General features: G+C 39.1%; 1 protein-coding gene across 1 annotated transcript in view; it reads right to left on the minus strand.

The window, feature by feature from the left end:
- LOC132108205 (fibronectin type-III domain-containing protein 3a-like) overlaps positions 1-25,374 on the minus strand; it is a 101,058-nt gene that overhangs the window by 61,721 nt on the left and 13,963 nt on the right. Inside the window, exon 2 of the mRNA XM_059514833.1 lies at positions 7,262-7,424. Coding sequence (XP_059370816.1) covers positions 7,262-7,384 — 123 coding nt within the window. The 5' untranslated portion in view covers positions 7,385-7,424. The remainder of the gene's footprint in view (positions 1-7,261; positions 7,425-25,374) is intronic.

Here is a 25,374-nt window from a genome sequence, read left to right on the forward strand (position 1 = left end):
AGGCCATCAGGAGGTGGGGGGAAGCGAGATTGATTAGCAAACACAGCTACAGTGGTTAGTGCTGGCTTTATTACCCTGGAGATGGGCCAGTGGTGCCTTTGCGCTCACGGCTGTTAGCAACTGACGTCTGTGCTACTCCGAAGAGTCAGGGCTCAGGTTCCTCACTATCTGTTCATCTTTAATTGTTTACCATGTGGCAACGTGGCACTGCAACGGAGCTGACACGAAACAGAAATATGTGACGTTGAAGAGGAGCCTCCGGATGTCAGTGCCAAGCAGAAAAGAGCAAGAACCATAAAGACATGGGCTCAAACAGCCTCAGGTACATGACTTCATGGTGGAGGCATAATCTAAAATCTCTATTGCTAGTGATTTTCAACTCTTCTCTGGTTCAGATGGCACAGATTATCAGCCTGAAACTACTTTATTTCCTCTAGCATCAGCTAATGCCATAATAACTGAATTGTACAGACATACCCAGGCCTCTGGCACTTTGTGTGCATCTGGCTACTATTGAAAAGCAAGAGACCTCTGCAAGCTCTGGCAGAAGAGCCTTACAGTGACACTACTGTAGGATGTATTGATTTACATAGCAAAGAACTTCAAAACATTGATTTGACTGATGGTTACTGAGGATGACGGTTCTCTTGACAGTACCTTTGGTAAGAGTGGGTGATGCTGTTGGTCCTTATAAGGCCTTTTGACAAATGACAAATAAGGCCTTTTGCAATTAGTAATTTCCTTCTTCCCTGACTTGCTCTCGTAAAGCCTTATGTGGTAAACCGAGACTCCCGCTAAACATTGTTAGTTTGCACAAAGGTGTCAGTGAGGAATTTGATGGTAATCGGATTAATTTGTTATTCAGTACATTTGACAAGTAATTACAGGTGATTATCTATAGAAAAAGCTATTCGAAGAGAATGCTTTATAAATATAAGATTTGGATGCTAAAATAATTAATGTAAATGTACAGCATGGAAGCTCTCATAAAAGAAGCACTTTTGAGTAGTAAAAGATCAATGTAAAACTCTTAGAAGCAACTGTTCTCTGACGGTCAACCTTCTGCAAGGTATGACCTTAACCCTTGAAGGATTACATAGAATATATTGCCCCCAAACCAAAACCTGCTTGCATCAAAGCTGGACTGCTATCTGCAATTTGTATTTCATGTCATTCAGTACAGGTAAAGCTGAACTAAAGGTGAATGGGAGAGAAGTAGCATTATACAAAGTCATTGTGTGAAAGCAACCACATTCTATTGATCAAACTCCTTTAACATGATGGTGCTGACAAGAGTGAGAATTCTGCTCCACAACAGTGAATGGGAGATTGTTATTTGAGATGACTTGTCAGCTCTACAAAGACTTGTCCATTTTTTTTCTCCTATTAGGTAATAAGTGAGACACCCACTAGAGAGAGGGAAAGAGAAAGACAGAAACTCATTGCTATGGAAACATTGCTTAGTTCACCAATGAGCACAGGGAGGAGTAACGTGGGGACAAAGGGAAAGATTAATGTTTGGTTCAGCCATTTTATGGTTTCAGAGGGCATGGCTCGATGAATGTCCGTAATTCAGGCTCTGCGTGGTATCACGGCCACTACACATGAATCCACCCACAGCTCTGGCCTTAGGCCCAGCTACGTGTCTTCTGTCCACCTCCTCACGGCAGGATGGCGTTAAGTGAAGCAGTGGGGGTTATTTACTTTCATATCACCCCACTGACGCACTCAATATAAAAGAGCCTCATTATCCACATCACAGTGGGGGTCATTTCTTTGTGTGCTAAAAAGCCATTTAATTAGGCAGACTAATGAATTTAAAAAAAAATTACAGTTGGAACTATGATACACATTGTGATGCACAGTGATTTTGTAATTGGATCAAGAATAAAACTGTGAAGAAAGGCCCAGAGTTTCGGTGAAAAAAAGACTGAACTGTTATAATCAGTTTTGGCATGTCTCTAGCATGATTCATTTTTGTCCAGAATGGTGATTCGTATAATTAACGCTTACTGGGAAATGTAAGTTTCAGAGTTTTCCCCTTCTTTATTTCTTTACAAACTGAACTGGGGAGAATATGATAGAAATGTACGATGTGTGAGAACAAATAACATACTTAAATGCAATTAGTGCTGTTCCAATACAATTGGTTGTGAATCAATAAAAGTAAACGTTTTGTCAACTTTATGCAAGACAAGCTTTCGCTTCACCTTCTTGGTTAGTTTTCCTCTGCGGCAAGTACCATGTTTAACAAGGAAGAGTGTACAAGATCAAAAGGAAAGTGAATCACAAACACATCAGTGCTTTCTGGTCGATTTAAAGCCATTCATACAAGGGGCTTTTCGGCACAACTAACACAACTCTGTTCTTATCCAGCACAGACTTAAGGTAAGCCTGACTGCTGCTTCAAAAAGCCTTGTGCACATAAAACCAAAGTGTTTGAAGACCACATAAAAACCTGAAATGACCTCAAGCATAAGGAGGAAAAGGCAAATAAATAAAAGCGTAAAAGGCCAGATGTCAGTGTTAGACAGCTGCAAGGAGGACGAGGAAGTAGGGTTCCACCAAATCTTTACAATAAAGAGAACAGCTGGGCACCTGGGCTATTAGCAAGTATATTGATAAACAACAGCCTGATTCATCTTGTCCTGGTTCTAGCACAGACAAACAAGCAGGCAGGACTGCAGGGAGCAGAGACGAGAGACATAGGTGGTGTAGTCTGACCGGCAAGGCAGGAGGTAGAAATTAATAGGAACTGTGAATAATTGTGCACATACTCCACTTTACTTTCATGAAGGAGCAGCAATGGTGTTGCCAGGAGGATGCCACACTGATATTTAGCTTACCTCATTTCAACTGCGATTGTCAAATGCACAAGTGCTACGGGGCAGAGAGGAAGAGCGAGGAGGGAACCCGGTTGCTGAGTGAAAGGTCAAGTCAGAGGCATAGGTCACCATGGCACATTGTCACTACTGTTTTCGCCAGGATGTGTCACGGACACTCAGGACTCAGAGAGAAAACTCCTGCCATTGGTTTCGTATTCTCACATTTACCCAGTCTCACTTACACAAGCACTTTTCCTCTGACATGCAGACCAGCTAACACCAGGAGTCACTTAGTTAGAGTTACTTTACCTTGAGCCCTCCCTGTTGCGAACATCAAACGCACACCTGGAGAGTGCCACGGTTGTGATTAGTTGTAGGCGTAAAAGGCCACATATGGAGAAAAATGCCAAGGGCACAAACAAACACGAAGACGGGCACACGCTTGCGTGGTAATTAACACTGAGCTAGTGCTAGTCCTGGCTTTTTGCACCAGTAAAGATTCCTATTGTATTCTGGCACTGCAGTAGAGGTGTGACATGAAACCCATCATGCTATCTCTTGCATATCTTGATCTTGACAGACGACATCTATCGGTTCCCTCATGGAAGAAAGCGTCTGCATCCTAATCTTGCTTTCCACTGCATAGAAACTAAGAAAAGTAGGATAAGGCTTAAAAAAAAAGCAAAAGGCATCATACAGATTCCACACTCTACGGAAGCCATTTCTACAAATGAGTTTGCTTGGCAATGCACTTCCATAACCTGTGGTTTCATGAATGAGGCGAGCAAGAGGTGATAAAAATGAACGGGAATGAAAAGGGTCATAGGAATGGAAGATTGGAGCAGGGGACGGTGCGTATGCATTTTCTGCCTCTTTAAGTGCTCAGCCGACCGTAAGGATGATTGGAAAGGGCTTGTCAGGTGATCGCCGCAGGGAGTTGAAAAGTCAATAACACACTAATAACAACAACATGGCCTTGCCGAGCCAGAACAGACTTCCAGTACATACAGTGGATGTGTAAAACATCCTTATCTTCCAGGATTCTTCAGACTTTATGGTTTATATCTTTAAGAGTTCGGAAACAGTGGTTTACACTTATGAGTGCACTATAATTTAAGCCACAAGTGTACATAAGAATGCAATTACTCATTGCAATTTAATGGTAATTACCAATAAGACAGACTGAAATTCAGCTTCTAAAAACAAAACTAAAAAATATATGACATTCAAACAAAGTGAAAATGCATCAGTGTCTTGGGAATGACAGTGACGGTCACTTAAAATAAATCAGCCTGACGTCCATGAAAGTGACAGCAGTGGCACCCAGCCTCGTCACGGCCAATAACTCTCACCATGACAGCCTTAGGGAGCAGCGACGGATGGACAGCTCCTCTCCATGGCCTTTACTCCCACTATCACACGTCTCTGTGCTGGGTCAGGGTCAGTGACGTAAGGACTGGTCAGAGCCACAAGAGCTGATGCCGACCCTTTGGAAGCTATGCCATACTTTAAGCATACTAATATCACAAGAACAATTGCACTGCAGCAACTGAAAAAAAGCTATTTAAGATATTTTTTATTTATTTTTTAAAAAGAAAATGAGCACCGTCATGAATAACACAATTATCTTAAATGCATTTTTTTATCGCCCTCTTGTTTCACACACCATCCGTGATGTAGATACAATGTACATTTTGCCGCCCTATTTATTTATTTGAATTTTTAGGCCGGACCGCAATGGTGAATAACTTTCCGGATTTAATTTTACGTTTTTTTGCTAAATACTCTGCAGTTCCCTCTAATTAAATGTTATAGTTATAGTTTATAACTGTTATAGTTTTGTGTTTTTAGTCTTTTGCCATTTTTTTATTATTAGTAGTAGTAATAATAGTAGTAGCATTTATAATTTGGTTATCTAGTGCTGGGCAACGATAAATAATATTTTTTTTGTACATAGTATGTGTGTGTGTACGGTGTGTGTGTATATAAAGTGCTTTAAGTGGGCCCGTACGCACCGGTACTCAGTACCACCACTTCCAAATATAGCTCTTGAGCATACTGCCACCTCTCCGTGCGCCCAGAACGTGCTTTTAGTGTACCGGTATGCTCATTTGGACATCTGTTTTGCAGGTCAGACGCAAGCTAATGAAGTAATGCAGTAGCTCTTTCAGGTAGGGTGACCAGACGTCCCGAAAAATTCGGGACAGTCCCGAAATCTAAACTGTTGTCCCGAATCCCAAATCTGGCCCTAATTGTCCCGAAAATTATACTAAAGCAAAATCTTGAGTAGTATCTAATTAATCTACAGTCGTGGCCAAAAGTTTTGAGAATTACATAAATATTGGAAATTGGAAAAGTTGCTGCTTAAGTTTTTATTATAGCAATTTGCATATACTCCAGAATGTTATGAAGAGTGATCAGATGAATTGCATCCTTCTTTGCCATGAAAATTTACTTAATCCCAAAAAAACCTTTCCACTGCATTTCATTGCTGTCATTAAAGGACCTGCTGAGATCATTTCAGTTATCGTCTTGTTAACTCAGGTGAGAATGTTGACGAGCACAAGGCTGGAGATCATTATGTCAGGCTGATTGGGTTAGAATGGCAGACTTGACATGTTAAAAGGAGGGTGATGCTTGAAATCATTGTTCTTCCATTGTTAACCAAGGTGACCTGCAAAGAAACGCGTGCAGCCATCATTGCGTTGCATAAAAATGGCTTCACAGTCAAGGATATTGTGGCTACTAAGATTGCACCTAAATCAACAATTTATAGGATCATCAAGAACTTCAAGGAAAGCGGTTCAATTCTTGTAAAGAGGGCCTCAAAACACAGCCATGAATAAAGAATGGTACCAAAACACCCTCCAACAGCAACTTCTTCCAACAATCCAACAACAGTTTGGTGAAGAACAATGCATTTTCCAGCACGATGGAGCACCGTGCCATAAGGCAAAAGTGATAACTAAGTAGCTCGGGGACCAGAATGTTGAAATTTTGGGTCCATGGCCTGGAAACTCCCCAGATCTTAATCCCATTGAGAACTTGTGGTCAATCCTCAAGAGGCGGGTGGACAAACAAAAACCCACTAATTCTGACAAACTCCAAGAAGTGATTATGAAAGAATGGGTGCTATCAGTCAGGATTTGGCCCAGAAGTTGATTGAGAGCATGCCCAGTCGAATTGCACAGGTCCTGAAAAAGAAGGGCCAACACTGCAAATACTGACTCTTTGCATAAATGTCATGTAATTGTCGATAAAAGCCTTTGAAACGTATGAAGTGCTTGTAATTATATTTCTGTACATCACAGAAACAACTGAAACAAAGATCTAAAAGCAGTTTAGCAGCAAACTTTTTGAAAACTAATATTTATGTAATTCTCAAAACCTTTGGCCATGGCTGTACACACACACATATATATACATATATATATATATATATATATTAATTTGGATTTTGATTAATAACAATTAATTGTTGCCCAGCACCATTTTATTCATGAATTTATCATAAAAACGAAATACTGCATATTTAGATATCTTATTTAAATTATATTCCTTGCCTTTTTATTTTGTTGAATGCTGGTAATATAACTTATTAGCTGATAAATTTAGGAAATAATAGAAGATAACGAGAGGAACACATGTAATATTAGGTAACAGCAGAAGCTAATGACAGGAGAACTGAAAAGAGTGTAGAAAAAGCAAGGGTGTATTAAACTGTTGCGGTTCTGTTTGGTCGGGAGTCGTTTAATAAATCTCTTTGAATTACACTCCACCTTGTAATCTGCTTTATTATTATTTGACTCCCATCCACTGGAGACTAAAATGCTGTGGATACCAAAAATAATATTTTCATTATTTGTCTCTCAAGTCTTTCTGAACTGCCAAATCTATTTTTTTCCGATACTGGTCTATTTATTTAGAAATGTATTTTGATTAAACTGTATTTGAATAATAAATTCGTTTCTTGACTCTTAAAGATTAAGCTACTGCAAAAGTAACTCTGTAGTCTTAAAAGTATTTTCCTTTATTTGTTGCCATCACAATGTGACCACCAACAAGCCATTGGACGTGACTGACTGGGCATCCCTAGAGAAAGTGTTTCTGAGCTCAGCAGCATATAAGGCAAATAAAGCTGAAAAGTTATTTCAGAGTAAGTAAGTTGTGGAAGTGTCACAGCTCCATAATCATCAGGGCAAAAAGTACCAGCATGCCATTTTATGCATATTTTTATGTTTCACTACAAAATCTAAAATAATTTAGAAATACACTCTTTCTCATATATTATCATTATTATCAACAGACAGACCTAGCTCAGCTTGCTCTCCTGGGTTCAACAGAACCATATAAGTGAAATTATTTCAGCAGTCTGCTGAAGGACTTAAGAGAGAACACACAAGTGAGCATGAAGAAACGATGCGGATTTATCTTACCTGTTGTGGTCCATCTCCGTTGACGATGTTGGGGGGGTGCTGCGGTGGAGGCGGGGAGGTGAGCATTGGGATGTCTGGGCTGAGCAACTGGTCGGACTCCAGTGGGGAGGTGTGATCAGCCATGACTCCCTCATCCACACTACAGGAGAGGCACTGCTTGCTCCTGCAACCACAAAGGATACGGTCTTGATTCAATTCCTCCATTAACAAGCACGTGTTCAGAACCGCCACAATGACTGCATGCATGCAAGTGTTCAAATATTACAATTGCGGAATAATTATTTCCTCACAATTAAGTACATTATTGTCAAATAGACATCAACAACATATGTTTTATCTTAAGCTATACTAATACAGAACACATTTTGTTAGATTTTAACACCTCATTCATAAACCTCAGCACCTAATTTTTCTTGCACTGTTTATGCTATACTTTTAAATCATGCAACTTATTAAGGAGAGGTCTGATGCTGTGTTTAGAGATTAAACATACAATTTATTTGATTAAAAAGACCATAAAAACACTAATATTGTAAAATAGTATTATACTTTAACTGTTTTCTATTTTAATATATTTTAAAATGTAATTTATTTCTGGCAAAGCTTAATTTTAACAGTCATTTCTTCAGAAAACATTCTAATGTGCTGATTATTATGTTGAAAAGAGTTGTGCGGTTTAATATTTTTGTGGAAACCATGATACAAGTTTATGGTTTCTTTGAATAGAATGTATATAAAAAATGTTTAAAAAAAAAGTGCATTTATTTGAAAGTCTTTACACTTTTAATCAATTTTTAACAATCCTAAAGTGTTGGTAAAGTAATTCTAAAGTCTTAACATCTTTCATTTGAACAGCAGCGTTTCCTATAAACAACTCTGTAAAAAAGTGAAATATAAAAGTGCTATATAAAGTTCATTGTGGAGATAATATAATATATAAATTATGCTTACATGATCCTCTCTTTAGCCTGTGAGAATAATTTTTTCCTTTGCTCATTTGGTCATTTTTAACCTTCCACCCACAGTGGTATGGACACCCTTTAGGCTTGACTTTTAATTACACTGTTGAGTTTACACATTCATAAGTTTATGGGGGAAGAACAATAAAAATAGTGTTTCCATTGACTAATTTGTGCTCTATTTGGCTTTTATAGCCAGGAACTCCGCAAACTCAGGGTCAGTCGTGGTTTCGAGCATAGAGTGGGACGTCAAACGCAAGAGGGCAGAGAGGCTTTTCACCACTTCTTTCTTATTTTAGAATTGTGCAAAATAAAAAATTTAACTTATTTTAAGCTCCATTCATTGTATTAAGGGACTTTTTGACCTGTCTGGGTGCCACACAGCAGAGGAATGAAAATGTGCCATTTGTTCCCTGCCACGTCCACACGCATGCACTCTGAAATGAATTCAAATTAACTAATCAACTCATAGTATGGGGGTATGGCCCGAGTGAGCACTCTCTCTCTCTCTCTTCTATGTATCAGGCTTGCAATGAGTCACAAGCAGAAGGTAATAAGGAGGAAATGACACGTGTCCTTGAAGCTCATTAGTATCTAGCGCATGCGTTCTCACCGGCCGCAGCGATCAGCTTAATCCATTAGATAGTCCCCTACTTAAACCCACACACAAAGTCAGGTTATATAGGTGATGCTCAGTAAGATGAATCCTGCTAAGACTTAAACCTCTTTTCAGCAGACACAGGCTTTACGAAAATGAGCAAAATGAGTCAGTAGGGTATTAACAGCGTTACAGGTTTAATTCAGGCTATGTTTACTCAACAACAATGTAGTCAGAAATGGAAAAGGGTTTCCCTTGCAGTTTAAAAAAGTTTCACGTATACACTACAATGTTTTCAAAATGATTCGTGTTTACACATATCCACAAAACTGCCAAAGACTGTGTATTGTGTATGCCAGGCCAGTAGTTGGCGCTGTCACCTTGTTAGTGAACACTACCTGTAGGGTAGTGACGATTATATGTTATTGATGCACCTCCGTTGTTGGTTGTAATATTGAAGTAAATCCACACTTTGCTGAAGAAGCATTAACAAAATCTTTAGCAGCAACAACTATTATTGTCAAAGTCAAAGTCAAAGTCACCTTTATTTATATAGCGCTTTAAACAAAATACATTGCGTCAAAGCAACTGAACAAAATTCATTAGGAAAACAGTGTCAATAATGCAAAAATGACAGTTAAAGGCAGTTCATTATTGAATTCAGTGATGTCATCTCTGTTCAGTTTAAATAGTGTCTGTGCATTTACTTGCAATCAAGTCAACGATATCGCTGTAGATGAAGTGACCCCGACTAAGCAAGCTAGAGGTGACAGCGGCAAGGAACCGAAACTCCATCGGTGACAGAATGGAGAAAAAAACCTTGGGAGAAACCAGGCTCAGTTGGGGGGCCAGTTCTCCTCTGACCAGACGAAACCAGTAGTTCAATTCCAGGCTGCAGCAAAGTCAGATTGTGCAGATTGTGCATGTTTGTTTGCGCTTGCCTTTAAAATCAATATGTACGGTTCATGTCAACATACCTCACTCGTACTACGCATGAGCATTACATCACCGTTATCAAAGATTCCCATTTTGGGGGTTTACACGGAAACGATAATGTGGTATTTTCAAAATATATTTTCAAAAATACACATTTTCAGTCCCCAAAATGTTTATTCAAATGATGTTGTCGTGTAAGCGAACAGGCAAAACGAATTAAAAGTTTCCTTCTTTTGGCCGAAAACATTGTTTTGTAAACGGCCGTCAGTCAGACCTCGTGCACAACATCTTTTTGTACTTTCCTGCCAAATCAATATTAAAATAAGGTATTGAAGCCATTTCACAAATTTTTTAACCTCAAAATATCAGGAGAGACTACCAGACTCAGACCAGACTTTAATACTACACTAATGTGCAAGTAACAGGGCTCCCTATATAGTTTATACCATTAGATTATATAATTTTTTTTTTATTCTTAAGAAAATTGTAATCATATTTAACTTAAAGAGGTCATATGATGCGATTAAAATTTTCCCTTTCTCTTTGGAGTGTTACAAGCTCTTCGTGCATAAAGTCATATATAGTGCTACTGCTCCCCCTCTAAAAAAGTTTGTGACACTCTGCTCCGAAAAAACAGTGCGAACAACTAGATGTGTCACAAGGGGGGAATGTAGCTTCCCACAACGTAAAACCCAATTTGGGAGCTCCTCCTTCTCATGTGTGACCATGAGGCAGTGGAATACCCTTCCCACAGAACATATCTTGTGCACAGATTCTCACACTTTCTCATGCCTGACAAAGAGTTGGTTGCTAAGTAAGCAAGTTTGCACACATATTTGAGATAGTATACCGGTGTGTGTGTGTGTGTGTGTGTGTGTGTGTGTGTGTGTGTGTGTGGGTGTGTGTGTGGGTGTGAGCTTAGGATGCTACTGAACTGTTTAAGTGTGTTTGCTGGAGAGAGAGGAGACAGAGAGTAAATGGGTTGATGGCCTCCCTGGTTCTGTTTTTTGCAAACTTGTTTGTCTGTAATCTCAATGGACATCATTTTATCCATAATTCTGTGAAATTTCTATTTTAAAATTGTTATTTTTTTTAAATTTGTCATACCTGCCCAGGGACTACAGGTGGAAATTAGCAATTGTTGCTATAACCTGGCCCAAGACATATTCTCTTGTTTATCAGGTTTAATGTTTATTTGTGCATTGTCCCCGTTTCAAATAAAATAAATAATTTACAAAATTTCTAATTAATATCTGCATTTTGTAAATGTGTTATTGATTTTATACAACAGTTCAATCAACAAGAAGTTCATGGTGTTTTAGACAAAATGAGTATTGTCTGTGTTTGCTCTATTTCACCAATGAAAACGGTTTCAAACAAAGTCACAGCAGAACTGCTTGGCCTTTCTTAGCAACACACACCAATGTTTCATTATTAAATGAATCCACGGTTCTGAATGAATGTAGTAATGATTCAGTAATCCATTCATAATTGACTTCTTTCTTTTCTGAATGAATCCGCCATTTGAACGAATTAGCTGACTGAATGACTCAATCATTAAGACAGGGACTTCCCGCCACCTACTGGTGGTTTTATTTTTAGGCCGTGTGTCCACCAAAGCATGTTTAGTCAGCTGAAATCGGCATTTGCAGCACAGTATTTTCATCAGTTGAGGTGGTTTGGTTGCTATCATAAAGAATATCCACAGAAGTGAGGAGGCAGATGCATCATGAATTAAATGTTGCAAGAATTATAATTACTTTTTATATTAATATTAGTAGTAAACTCGGAATCTCATATGGTATAGACATCAATTCTCAGAGACAAGCTATATTAACTTGCCCTCCATTGTAGTCTAGTCGTAGTACAAGCATAATGTATGAAAATTAGTTGGAGTGATATTTGCCCCACCCCCTTCCACTGAGATTGGACGGCTGACTAAAAAGTGACAGTGATGAGTGCTGCATTTTACCCAAAGTTGAACATTATTCAACTCTCGCCAACTTAGAAAAATAAATAAATGCTCAGCATCTTTATGCTGCTGGTGTTTTAAAACTCCCATTGAAAACAATTGGAAAAAAAAATATGCTAGCCTCCGGAAAAAAACATATGATGTGGTGAACACCTAGCCTTAAGAGTATTGTTTAATTTATGTAAGAAATTCTTTCATATTTCAATATTCAGTTTTTTTTTTTTTTTTTTTTTTTACGTATTAATCTCATAGCCTTATTTATGCAATTATCTAATAGCAGTGTAAATGCATTCATGCCACCACTGAACATTTGGTGTAAATATACCTAAAAGCCACTTAAGATGCAGCTTCTGAAAACAATGTTACAGCCACATTGTAGCCTTTAAAATTTGTGTAAAATATTGAAAATGTACAAAATGTTTCTGAAGCTACTTTTCTGTACTGTATATGCTTTTCTCACTTAACACAATAATTACTTTAAATTAAACTTTAAATTGGCCCAAAATGATACATCATAGGGCTGCAACTAATGATTATTTTGATAATCGATTAATCTGTCGATTGTTTTTACGATTAATCGGTTTATGTACTTATATTTTAGTTTTGCCCATTTTTTCCCCAAGTAACTTATTAATAAAGAGTCTTTATCATTCAACAGACTTTTAAGAGATTTTAACCATTTTGCATTGTCATTTCCTCATCAAAAACATACCTGGAGTTGTGTTTTATTATGTGCTAGTAATCCTTTGTCGAACTCTTCTGCAATCAAAACACTGACCCATACGTACTCTAGCAAATTTCACAAGGAGATTTTAAATAATGTTTTCACCATGGCAGTCCTTAGGGCTCCTAAAGTAGTTTAACATCCCGAACAAAGCTTATTAAGGAATCTTTCAGAACATATTTTCACTAAGAATAAGAATAAAACAGAATAAAATTGCAGTACATTGCATTTTATTATTATTATTTTTCCTGTAAACACACAACTTATACCTGGGAAACAGCTTCATAGCTTATGCTGTGAAATTGTAAACAGTCATTCGAATAAAGTGCCAATGGCATGAAACCTGAATGGAACTCACATTTTAAAGTAAAATCCATCAGAAAAAAAGTATTGAAAAAATATGAAAAAAATGGACAAAAAAACTTGCTGTGTGAAAAAGAGCAGTGAATACTTAGGAAAAAAAGTGCATTTCAAATACATTTAAACATTAACTTCTCTCATTCAGTCATAATTAGGCTGCAAGACTGAATTATGAACTGGTAAACGAAAAACTGATCACAGAACATGTTTGTAAAGCTTTAAATGTTAACTGTTAAAAAGCAATGTTATCAGCTTTTACAACTAAACATCTTAACATTTGCAAACAACATTGTACTGGAGAATCTGAACATATAAAAGTCAGTTCAGTAGTGCAAAGTTTAGAGGTTACTCTTTTTTTTTTTTTTTTGAAGGCTCAAAGTAAAGTACTCCCACACTTTGGATGACTTCGTTAGTTTTATCTTCCGCTTTTTTTTCTTTCTTTCTCGAGCTTACTCCACTGCCGTCTGTCTCCACCATCTCGCTGAATGCTGCAGAGAGCTGTTTGGGAAGCACGTGACATAAAACGAGGCCAGCTATTGGCTATTCGCTACTTCTCCTGCTGTACTGGCTGAGTAAAACCTCCGGTGGCTCATTACTGCCACACTTTGGTCACCGCAGATTTAAAATATGCATGAAATGAGCCACTTACGGCAAATAAAAGTTATTTAGCAACTAATCGATGACTAAATTAGTTGACAACTATTTTAATAATCGATTTTAATCGATTAAATCGATTAGTTGTTTCAGCTCTAATACATCATGTAATTAATTTGATTAGAAACTAAATTGCTTGACAGCCCTTATTATACTTTTAACATTAAAACTAGAGCCCGACCGATATATCGGCCAGCCGATATAAGCTAATTGCATTTAAATCAGCATCGGCATTTATAACGGCCGATGAAACATGAGAAACAGAGTCTCATGCTTCACTCATGTTATGAGTGTTGCACAGTGTGCCCACCAGAGAGAGCTCTGCAGCTCCAGAGTTAACAACAGCACCAGAAGTCCACTACAGAAGAAAGCAATCAACTGTTTTGACGGTGAGTCTGTCGTTCGTCATGTGAAATGATTGTAGATTTAGTTCATACCCTGTATATAAAAACTGTGTGGTAGTTCTAGCTAACGGTCCTATCATTATCACTTCTAAATATTCTGTAACATCACTTACAGCCGCTAATGCATTGCTATATTAGATTAGCCACAAAGCTAATACCATGTTTATCAGTGGAAGAGCGCGAACGTTAATAGGAGGTCAAACTATAACGTTAGCGTTTAACTTATTCTTATTCTATTGCGGTGTGTTTCCCACATAATGACCGCGTAATTGGGCCTTTCACACAGTACGCGGTATGCACGGCGCTTGCCGCTGGGCTCAGCGTTGCCCTTCAGATACAACGCGATTTGCGCTGCCCTATGGCATAGGCAGAGTTTTAAAAACGTTTAGCGGGAGCTCTTTCATACACTGTGTCCAAATTCAGGGTCTGCATCCTTCGGAGTACTCATTTGAAGGATGTTACGTCACAGCGCCGCGACGAAGGCTGTCCAAATTCGTAGGATCCTTCAAATGCAGCCCACAAATACGTCCTCCTTTTCCCCGAATTGGAAGAATGGATGTGGTGGAGCCTTTCCCGTCCTACCTATCCCATAATTCTTTTCGGCAGAGCGTAATGGCGGACGAAGCGAGCGGTAGCGGAGTGGGAGAGGAGTAAGTTTTTTAAAAACTGGCTTTTCAAAAAAATATTTTTTTTCAGTGGTTGTCTAGTTAGGCATTTTGTTTTAAAACATAAATGAAAATAGGCTATAATGGCTTACCTGGATATGACTGTCTTGTAGTCTGATATAAAAAAACTCTCCGACAACGAGCAAAGAAAGTATTTGATTTATTTAATTGCTTTATTCCTTCAAAAAGATTTAAAATGAGGAGAATAACTTTGTTTGTCCATTTTCCCGCTTCTTGCTTAGCGCTGTCACGGTTGCTAGGCGACAGGATATGAGCAACGGGTAAGGGAGGGAACTGAAAGAAGGGTAGGCTGTCCAAATTCACAAACACCGACTTCCAGGTTTCGCGGTCGTCGGAGGACCCCTCCTCCTTCAACCGGGTAGGAAGGATCCTAAGGAGGATGCAGACCCTGAATTTGGACACAGCCATAGTCTGTTCCTCCTCCTTTCGGTCAGCAGCAAACATGTATCTGTCCGGTTGTAAGAAGCGAGCGATAGCGCTAGTCCTGCTGATGAGAATTAAGAGAGAAGCAAGGAAGAAGAGGCTACCCTCAGGTCCAGAGAACAATTTGGTGAATTCAGGCTGGTTACGTTACTCTAACGCTAATAGCTTCCTTTTTAGCAGGCCCCTTAAATGCTTGCTATTAACTTGTTTGAAGGTGGTTCTTCTCAAAATTGACAGCGGTGTGTTCATGACACTAACGTTAACCATTCAACTTCGAATTGATTCCGTAATCTTCCGGTAATAGTAGGCAAGACGATGTTTTGATTCAGACTGCACAAAGAGAAGAGGAGAAGATATACGGGTCTGTTGTGAATGTGTCTGTGAGAGCAAATATAGTGTAGTTACAGTAACTACTGTAGGTGCGTCAGAAATGATTAAACCAGAGGGGACATGTAAATAAATGTGAGCTGAACAAGCGCTTTTTTTTTTTTTTTTACATATTGTTTCAAAGCAGCTTTACAGACATAACAGGAAAATGTTGAAATAATATTGTTAAATATAAGTAGGTAATACCTATTGCTTGACAAATAAAAAAATATATATATTTCTCATTTTTGCCTATGTAGGAGATCCCAGTTTATTATTATTATAATTCTAATGATGACATGAGTAATGATACATGGTGATATTATTAATACACATGCTTATTCTTTCTCCGTCTCTCTTTCTGCCTACAGATGGCTGAAAAAGGTGAATGCTGCAGCAGCAAAGTGTGGGACTACTTCTGCAAATACTTTAACTTTAGTATTATAATTTATTTACAGTAAACACAAAGACTGTTAAAACCAGCTTCAACTGGAAGAAAGTAAAACTGTTAAATGTTTAAAACCAGACTGTTTTTTGATCATTAAAAAATATATACTTTTGATGTGCAATTGTTTAGTCATTGAGACTGTAATCTAAGGCTTTTTTTTTAACATAGTCCATTCTGGAAAATGGTTTATACAGCCCACATACATAGAACAGGCAGATATTTTGCTATTGAATGTTGTGTAAATGCAGTTTATAGGAAATGGGTCTAATATCCAGATTATTTTTCAAATCAAAATATCGGCTTATAAATCGGCTCTTTTCGAGTTAATATCGGCATCGGCCCCCAAAAATCCATATCGGTCGGGCTCTATTAAAAACAGCATCTGCAATCTGGTACTGTTATAACACTAGTGAAATTCTGTGACCTGCTACACTGCCCCACTGATTTAACAGGCAGGTAATTCCAGTGCACAAGCGTTGAGTAACAAAAAAAAGGAGAAACAACATACTATGTTGCTATTCAGTTGTAAACCTGCTATTTTGAAACTTGCAACATCATAACAGGCAGTCTACAGCAGTGGGGTAAGAAAAAAAACACAGCAAGTAGGTAGAAGTCACCGCTTACTCTCTCTGAGCACTACAGTTGAGTGCTTTCTGTGGTCTAATTCCTCCTCTCAACAAGAGAGCGGATGACGCTAACATTGGAGCGTGGCCTAAGGGTGCAAATCTGTTCTCGGAAGGGCAAAAGGTCAGACACTGGAGGTGACGGCTTCCTATGAAGAAGTGTTTCGAGAAGATGGGATGGGGGGTTTGCTAAATAAGTCAAACTGTAATTGTTTCAAGTGATTACGTGGCAAACTCCTCTAACCCATCTAAGAGCACAAGGGAGAGCGCTTACTGCAACTTGGTAGTAACCTGAAAATGGCGGTGAAAATTATGGCGTTTCGTCAGCAGGAAGTGTGGGGGAGGAGTGGATGACTTCAGAGATTAGACTAAAGCACTTGTTTTATTCAGTCACCATTACATACAAAAATAAATAAATAGATTAAAAAAAAAACATTTCTGTGCATGGCACTGTTTGTCATCGATGCCTACAGGGGAAACAGCTGGAAATTTCTATTGGAAATAACAATGACAAACCAGATTTTTACATTTCCAAAGAAAATGTAAGCGCTGCTTATCTGCTAAAATTTCCACCTTGATGCTAGGGCCATTGTAGGTACTTGCCTGAATGTTGCTATGTGAACTACAAGAAATATTAAAAGCTTAAATGCAATATTTATGTATTTGAACTGCATATAAAATTACCATTCATTTGGGATGCATGGTGACCAACTGTATTGGGCTCCAAAGTTGCAAAAAAAAAAAAAAAAAAGGACATTCAGTTGCTTTAAAATGCATTCAGTTCATTATTTCAAATAAAGTAATCTGACCTATTCATTTTTGTATGACTCAAATATGAGTCATATTGTATTACTATATATTAAAACTGTGTAAACGGAAGGAAATTTAATATGTACTTAAAACACATAAACCTTATGCTTAATAAAAAGTAAGAGCTGTGTGTGTATGTTGGATGAGTTTCTTTGAAATGTTCAATAGGGTTATATGGGTTGTAAATTACTTCAGCTCACTTATGCTTATCACACTACTAATAATTTACTAATCAATATGTAAATATTTTTAACAGGGAAAAAACGTGGTTGTGAGGCTCAGAAGGGAAAATCCCATTTAGTGTATGAGAGAACAAGAAACTTTTAAAGTTTCTGTGGCCTTTCTGATTTAGCTTCAAACGAGAGAAAAACTACCTGCTAAGAATGCCATCATTAGAAATCTTTCTTATTAAATGCAGAAAGAAAAAAAAAACCATTAACACTCATTAAGACATTAACATTCAGCTTACTGAAACGGTCTAATGTCAAAAGTAAAATTTACTTGATTTGTTACCAAGTTGTCAGTGAACCTTGAAACAGCTTTTTATATAGAACTGAACTGTTTTCACTAGGAAAATAATTATAATGATAATTATACAATAATTATGACTGACAAATGGCAAAATTGCTAGTACATGGGATAATAGTCTTGAATAATTAATTGAACCAGAGGCAATGTAAATGAATTTAGAAACACTTGAATTACCTGCTATTATAGAACTTAATTTCTATTTTCATTTTTTATGACATTAGCTCTGTTTACACCCAAACATGAGAATTTAACTTATGCACAAAACTGGAATATCACATAAAACATTTGTGAATAAATTACTGTTTTCATTCAACAAGTCAAAGAGAACACAATTATCAGTTCCTGATAAACTGGCACTAAATATCACTAAGTAAAAGTAGGAGAAGTGACTGAATATAATAATTTTCATTTATGATAAATTACTTGCGCCTCAGACCGAGCAGACGCTGATGCGTTTTCATGACAGCGCGCTGAAAGATGGGCAAGGACAGATTTTACTATAGATTCCTATAAAGTTCTCATTATAAATATATGGCATATTTGTGCTATATTTTCATCTACGTTATTAAGTGTAATACTTGTAATTAAGTTTTATTTTCCATAAACCACCTGCGCGTTTTGCATTGAATTATGCCCACAAATATGACGGGAAAAAAAAGCTTGGCTGCATTATTATAACATAAGTAATAAAATAATAACAATAATAATAGAAAAATAAAACATTTAAAAGCAATATAATCATTATCGGGCATTGCTCATATGAGCATAAAACGAATCGCTGATATGCAGCGCTTTCAGCATGTAATAATTGTTCATGTTAGGTGCCATGTGCAAAAATTGAGGTAAAAATATCCAAAAAATGACCTACACGCATCAAAAGAATGAGAAGAAATAAGGGCGATGATGTCATTAAAAAAATGTCAAGTTATAGTGCTGCAGAGATATCAACCTTAATTAGCATTAGCATTACTAGCCCCGGCCCGACAGGTGTCGTAATACCAGTTTCGGCCATGGGAGGCGGTATGCGGGCAACATAACCACCAGCCAACCTGCAATACACGAATAACTCGCACGGCTTGTGGGCGTACTTGAACCTGATGTCAATCGTGTGGAAAGTACAGCCCACTACTTCATTTCAGTTCAGGGAAGAGAGTGGACGGATGACTGAAGCCCTTGGCAAGAGACCACCACCCGCTACAGGGAAACAACCGCGCTCGGAATCACAAATCAAATCCGATAAGAAAAGGAGCCGAACCAGAGTAAACATCGGCACTGCTTTCAATCGCTGGAGACAACTGATGGACCTGAAAGAAATGAGGTTCAACACCGAACTTGCAACATTTCTTTTGGATTGGTAAGTTAGATGCTGTTAGTATTTCGCTAGAAGTTTGTTTTATATGTTTGTGTATTTTTTTTCGGGAAGTTATAACATAGAAATGTATCAAAGGCTGTTCTATAAACGTGCTAATGTTAGCGATGGCTAACCGTAGCTGCGTTTGATAATTAGCTAGCTATAACTTACCCATTTTTTTATATCATAAGTAACCTGCTCTGTCTAGTCTGTTGGTCTCCGTGTCCTCTTTGCATCGTGGTTTTTCTGTACGTGAGAAAATTGATGTGTGGCGTGAAAGCGTGTGAAAAGAGTCAATTGCGTGTGTCTCACGGTGAATGCTTGAGAGTTGGCAGCTCTGGTTACATTGGTTGGCGCTAGCTTGGTCAACATCAGCTGTCTGATGTTGACAGAATGCTGTCTGTCAAATTAATTTAATTCAAATAATGTGTATATACAACTCAATGTAATATGAACAAAACGAATATGAACATATTCACTGGTAAAGGTGAAGGGGAGTAGCTTGAAGATGTCATGTTTCAAAATCACTTGACATCACCCAACGTTCCTCTGGAGGCAAAACGTCCTCTTATAGCAGCGGTTCTCAATTCCAGTCCTCGCGCCCCACTGCTTTGCATATTTTGCATGTTTCTCTCTGTTAACACACCTGATTCAGATAATCAGCTCGTTAGAAATGAACTCCGTGCATGAACTGTGTTCCAATTGTTCATTGCTCCCTACTCTCTGAGCAGGGGAAATCTGTTGAAGTTTACCTCACATCGAAACATTCATTCACTGATTTGTGCTGTGCACAACTGTGACATCATATACCTCTGTAAATCAATACAATTTAAATTCACGTCTTGCACACTTCAATGCACTTTGATTGGAACATATAGATACGTCCACTTCGAACTGGAATCATGGCTGAATATCTTGTGATGTCCACTTCGTAGGGCACTTATGTTCGAATAGAACAAATGTCTGAAGCGCTAAGAGAAACGTTCAAAATGTGCAGAGCAGTGGGGCGCGAGGACTGCAATTGAGAACCGCTGTCTTATAGGCTTCGGCTATGGCTGTAGGGTTGTTGTGAAGGTAGGGGCGGAGCATAGAGACTATGCCGTTTCTCGTTTGTTACTCTAGAGTAGACCAATTCACTTTATTGAGGCATACTGCCCCCATCTGGTATGGAATGTGGAGTATGATTTTTTTGCCAGACATGACAGATGGCACCTTTAATTAATCAGATGTAGGCTAGCTATTGCAACTTTTATCTGAAAAAAATTTGCCAAAGCAGATGTGAACTTGTGAAACAGATGTGAAAGTGTAACTTGGATTGCGCTTTACAAACATGAAAGTACAATAAATTCACATTTTTTATGTATTCTAATATTTAATTAATATTTTGTATTCAATTTGCACTTTCTGATCAACCAAAATATTATTTAACAGCATGAAAATCACTGGTTATTGCTAAATAATTGAATACAATTTAAAATATATTTAAGATAAAAACTATGACAAACAAAAAAGGAAGCCAGCCATCACTACGTCACTTTGAGGCCATGATTATCTGTCTTACGTCTTTTGAGGCATCAAGTGGGAAGCTAACCAATCAGAGCTGAGGGCGCCACCCAAAGTGCTGCCATAACCAATCAAAAAAAAAAAAAAACATTCGATCATCATTTACATTTACTCGATCACTGTTGCACATCCCTAATCCCTTCATGCACAGTGACCATTGTTGGTCATCTTACTTTAAAAAAAGTAATTAGTTACAGTTATGAATTACTTCTCCCAAAATTTAATTGAGTTAGTAACTCAGTTACCACATTGTTAAAGTAATTAGTTACTCAGCAAAGTAACTGTGACATATTTTAATGTTTTATAACGCTATTACGTCCTATAACATCTTTAATATATAAGATGTATATATTAACTGATTGAAGAATAAAACACAATAAAAAATGTTGTATTTATTTGAACTAGAATAGTATTTATTTGAATAGATTGCAGCCTGCCATATGATATGCATAGAAATAACATATAAAAAATAAATATTGAAAATTAAATTTAAGTGCAAAATTAAGACAAACAATAAATAAACCACATATATTGAAAATAAAATTTAAGTGCAAAATTAAGACAAACAATAAATAAACCACATATTTTGAGTTTAAAACAACTACATTCTCGCATGAAATACTTTTAAAACTACATTTCATGACACAATAACAGTAAAGCGTCCAACTACGTGCGAATAGCGCGATTTATTGGCACAAGTCGCGTCTGATGTGAACGCAGCATTAAATATTCAGTACAGTAACATGTTAGCATGTGTTGATGTGAGGTGGTTCATAAGATTTGCGTGACTTGAGGCAGACGTGGATAGTCTTTTTTCCTGGGCATAGGTGCATGTTACAGAAACATTCTTGCCTTTAATTTCAATTAACGAGAAGTGTTGTGCCGGTGACTGGTACTTCGACAACGCCATTATCGCTGACACCGTCTTGTGTTTAGTGGTTGTCAGCAGTGTTTGGAATAATTAGGTAATGACGTTATTTTTTCAGTAACGGGGTAATCTAACTAATTACTTTTCCCGTCGTTACAATGCCGTTAACATTACTGGACGTTAAATGCAGTGCGTTACTATGCATTGATTTAATAAACTATGCAATCCGAAAGGACCCCTGGCTCACACATCGAGTAGTGATGTCTGTTTCGTGAACGAAACATTAAATTTAACCGGTTCTTCTTAGTGAACCGGTTGAACCAGTTCACCAAATCGAACTGAATCGTTTGAAACGGTTCGCGTCTCCAATAAGCTTTAATCCACAAATAACTTAAGCTATTAACTTTTTTAACATGACTGACACTTCCTCTGAGTCAGAATAAACCAATATCCCGGGGGGTAATTCATTTACTCAAACAGTACTCTGACTGAACTGCTGTTAAGACCGAACTGAAGATGAACACCCAGCTGAGCCAGATGATGAACGAACATGCCCACTGCCGGAGCAGTTCTCATTCTCGAGTCAAGAACCGGTTGCATCGGTTTTTGGATCATCAGTACACTGAACTGAAAACAGTTTCTTTCGGACGCGTCCGATTCGAGAACTGAGGAGCTGATGATATTGCGCATGTGTGATTCAGCGTGAAGCCAACTGACTCACTGCGCGTCTGAACCGAACTGGTTCTTTTGGTGATTGATTCTGAACTGATTCTGTGCAAATGTTATGAGCGCGGGTATGGAAGTAAAATAATGACTTATGTCTTTGAAACAAAAAAGCATGCTGAATAGCACTAACTGAAAAATAATGCATTGCATTAACAGTACTTGCATTTTAATGCCTTGAATTTCCAGGGCTTGCATTGTTAGGTCCTGAAATTTTATATAGTTGTTCATTTAAGCTGTGAATATTTCAATTCAAAATATTTCACACACCTTTTCATAATTAAAAAAGTCAATAATTCATATTCACGTTCCAGAATTCACTTCCAAAATATTCAATCGGTTAAAAAATACGATGTATAATATTCGACAGGCAAATTTCGGTCCATTTTATTTCACTTTCCAAATTCGCTTCCACAAATTCAGTGGTTAAAATTCGGCAGATAATTCGCCCTTTCACATCCGGGAGCTGCAGGAATAGCAGTAGAGCACTGAGGAATGATCTCCATCCGCTGTCAGTCGCTCACCAGCAGGTGGTGCAAGCGGCTGTTAAATAAGACCAAAGTAACAGGTGGATTAAGTAATACAGTTACAAAAACTGATCTGCAGAAATTAAGCAAGCGCTAAACAGAAGTTTTGATTATCGGGGCATGTGGAAAAGCTGATTGTGCGTATGTTTATTTCAACATCTTTGCTGTTACCAAGTAAGCAGCATTCAAAGGAGATTATAATGGTGTTTTACCCAACGCTGAAGTACAGAACTAACATTACATCTAAGGAAGACATGTATTGCTTTCGGTTGTTTAGTTTCCGTAACTTTGTGTCATGGCTTGTGCGTCGCTGTACTGTAATACTGGGGATCCCCTCACGTCACACTCCAGGATTCCCCAATGACGAGCTTCTCAATCAATTAATACTGTGATATAAGACCTCAGATCTCAGAATACATTTTATTGATGATTATGCAAACTATATACAGGCAAGCAAATGGGGTCAAAAAGAATCAAATGCGCTGCATTTTCTTTATAATTGATTTCCATTACCACTGATCTATAAAGTCGACAGTCCCACAAAGATATCAACCATGATTAGTTTTAACAATATGCAACCAATTTATATTAACATAAAAAAATGAGTTAAAAACAATCTAGGTATATTAATTCTGAAAATTTAAACTGAAGAAATTATTGACGCGCTACCGCACCCAAGGGACCATCTGACAATTCCACTGACTGAAATATAAAAAAATATTTGTGTAGTGTCCATATAAAAAGAAATAAGTTATTGGCCATATATATTTAGTCAGTATGAGTAAATAATTAATTTATTGTAAACTGATTAATTTGAATTTACTGTATTATTGTACTACGTTTCGTTTTGAGGTAAATTTGCAGACGGTCCCTAAAGGATCTTAGGCAAATATCAAACATAAAACTACTGCGCTTGGTTTTCTTTTTACGAAAAAAAAGGTTAAATTTGGTGAAACTTTGTGGTTTGTGAGGCTCATCTGCTTAAATGTACATAATATACAGTAATATATTGTATTAATCCCCTCCTTGAACTGCCACCTTAACGTGGTGGAGGGGTTTGAGTACCCGAATGACCCTAGGAGCTATGTTGTCCGGGGCTATATGCCCCTGGTAGGGTCTCCCAAGGCAAACAGGTCCTAGGCGACGGGTCAGACTAAGAGCGGTTCAAAACCCCTTATGAGAAGAATAAATCAAAGGACCGTGACGTCGCCCGGTATGGCGCAGCCGGGGCCCCACCCTGGAGCCAGGCCCGGGGTTGGGGCTCGTATGCGAGCGCCTGGTGGCCGGGCCTCCCCCCACGGGGTCCGGCCGGGCTCAGCCCGAAGGAGCGACGTGGGGCCGCCTTCCCGTGGGCTCACCACCTACAGGAGGGACCGTAAGGGGCCGGTGCTTAGACAATCGGGTGGCAGTCGAAGGCGGGGGCCTCGACAGCCCGATCCCTGGACACGGAAACTAGCTCTAGGGACGTGGAACGTCACCTCACTGGCGGGGAAGGAGCCCGAGATTGTGCGTGAGGTAGAGAGGTTCCGACTAGCGATAGTCGGACTCACCTCTACGCACAGCTTGGGCTCTGGTACCACACTCCTCGAGAGAGGATGGACTCTTCACCACTCTGGAGTTGCCCAAGGTGAGAGGCGGCGGGCTGGTGTGGGTTTGCTTATAGCCCCCCAGCTCAGCTGCCATGTGTTGGAGTTTACCCCGGTGAACGAGAGGGTCGCTTCCCTGCGCCTTCGGGTCGGGGATAGGTCTCTCACTGTCGTTTGTGCCTACGGGCCGAATGGCAATGCAGAGTACCCAGCCTTCTTGGAGTCTCTGGGAGGGGTGCTGGAAAGTGCTTCGACTGGGGACTCCGTCGTTTTACTGGGGGACTTCAACGCCCACGTGGGCAACGACAGTGACACCTGGAGGGGCGTGATTGGGAGGAACGGCCCCCCTGATCTGAACCCGAGCGGTGTTCAGTTATTGGACTTCTGTGCTAGTTACAGCTTGTCCATAACGAACACCATGTTCAAGCATAAGGGTGTCCATCAGTACACGTGGCACCAGGACACCCTAGGCCGTAGGTCGATGATCGACTTTGTGGTCGTTTCATCCGACCTCCGGCCGTATGTCTTGGACACTCGGGTGAAGAGAGGGGCGGAGCTGTCAACCGATCACCACCTGGTGGTGAGTTGGATCCGATGGCGGGGGAGGAAGCTGGACAGACTCGGCAGACCCAAACGTACTGTGAGGGTCTGCTGGGAACGTTTGGCCGAGTCTCCTGTCAGAGAGATCTTCAACTCCCACCTCCGGCAGAGCTTCGACCGGATCCCGAGGGAGGCTGGAGATATTGAGTCCGAGTGGACCATGTTCTCCACCTCCATTGTCGAAGCGGCCGCTCGGAGCTGTGGCCGTAAGGTTTCCGGTGCCTGTCGAGGCGGCAATCCCCGAACCCGGTGGTGGACACCGGAAGTAAGGGATGCCGTCAAGCTGAAGAAGGAGTCCTATCGGGCCTGGTTGGCTTGTGGGACTCCAGAGGCAGCTGACAGGTACCGGCAGGCCAAGCGGACTACAGCCCGGGTGGTTGTGGAGGCAAAAACTCGGGCCT

This window comes from Carassius carassius, chromosome 28, assembly GCF_963082965.1.
Source record: "Carassius carassius chromosome 28, fCarCar2.1, whole genome shotgun sequence".
Classification (NCBI taxonomy): domain Eukaryota; kingdom Metazoa; phylum Chordata; class Actinopteri; order Cypriniformes; family Cyprinidae; genus Carassius; species Carassius carassius.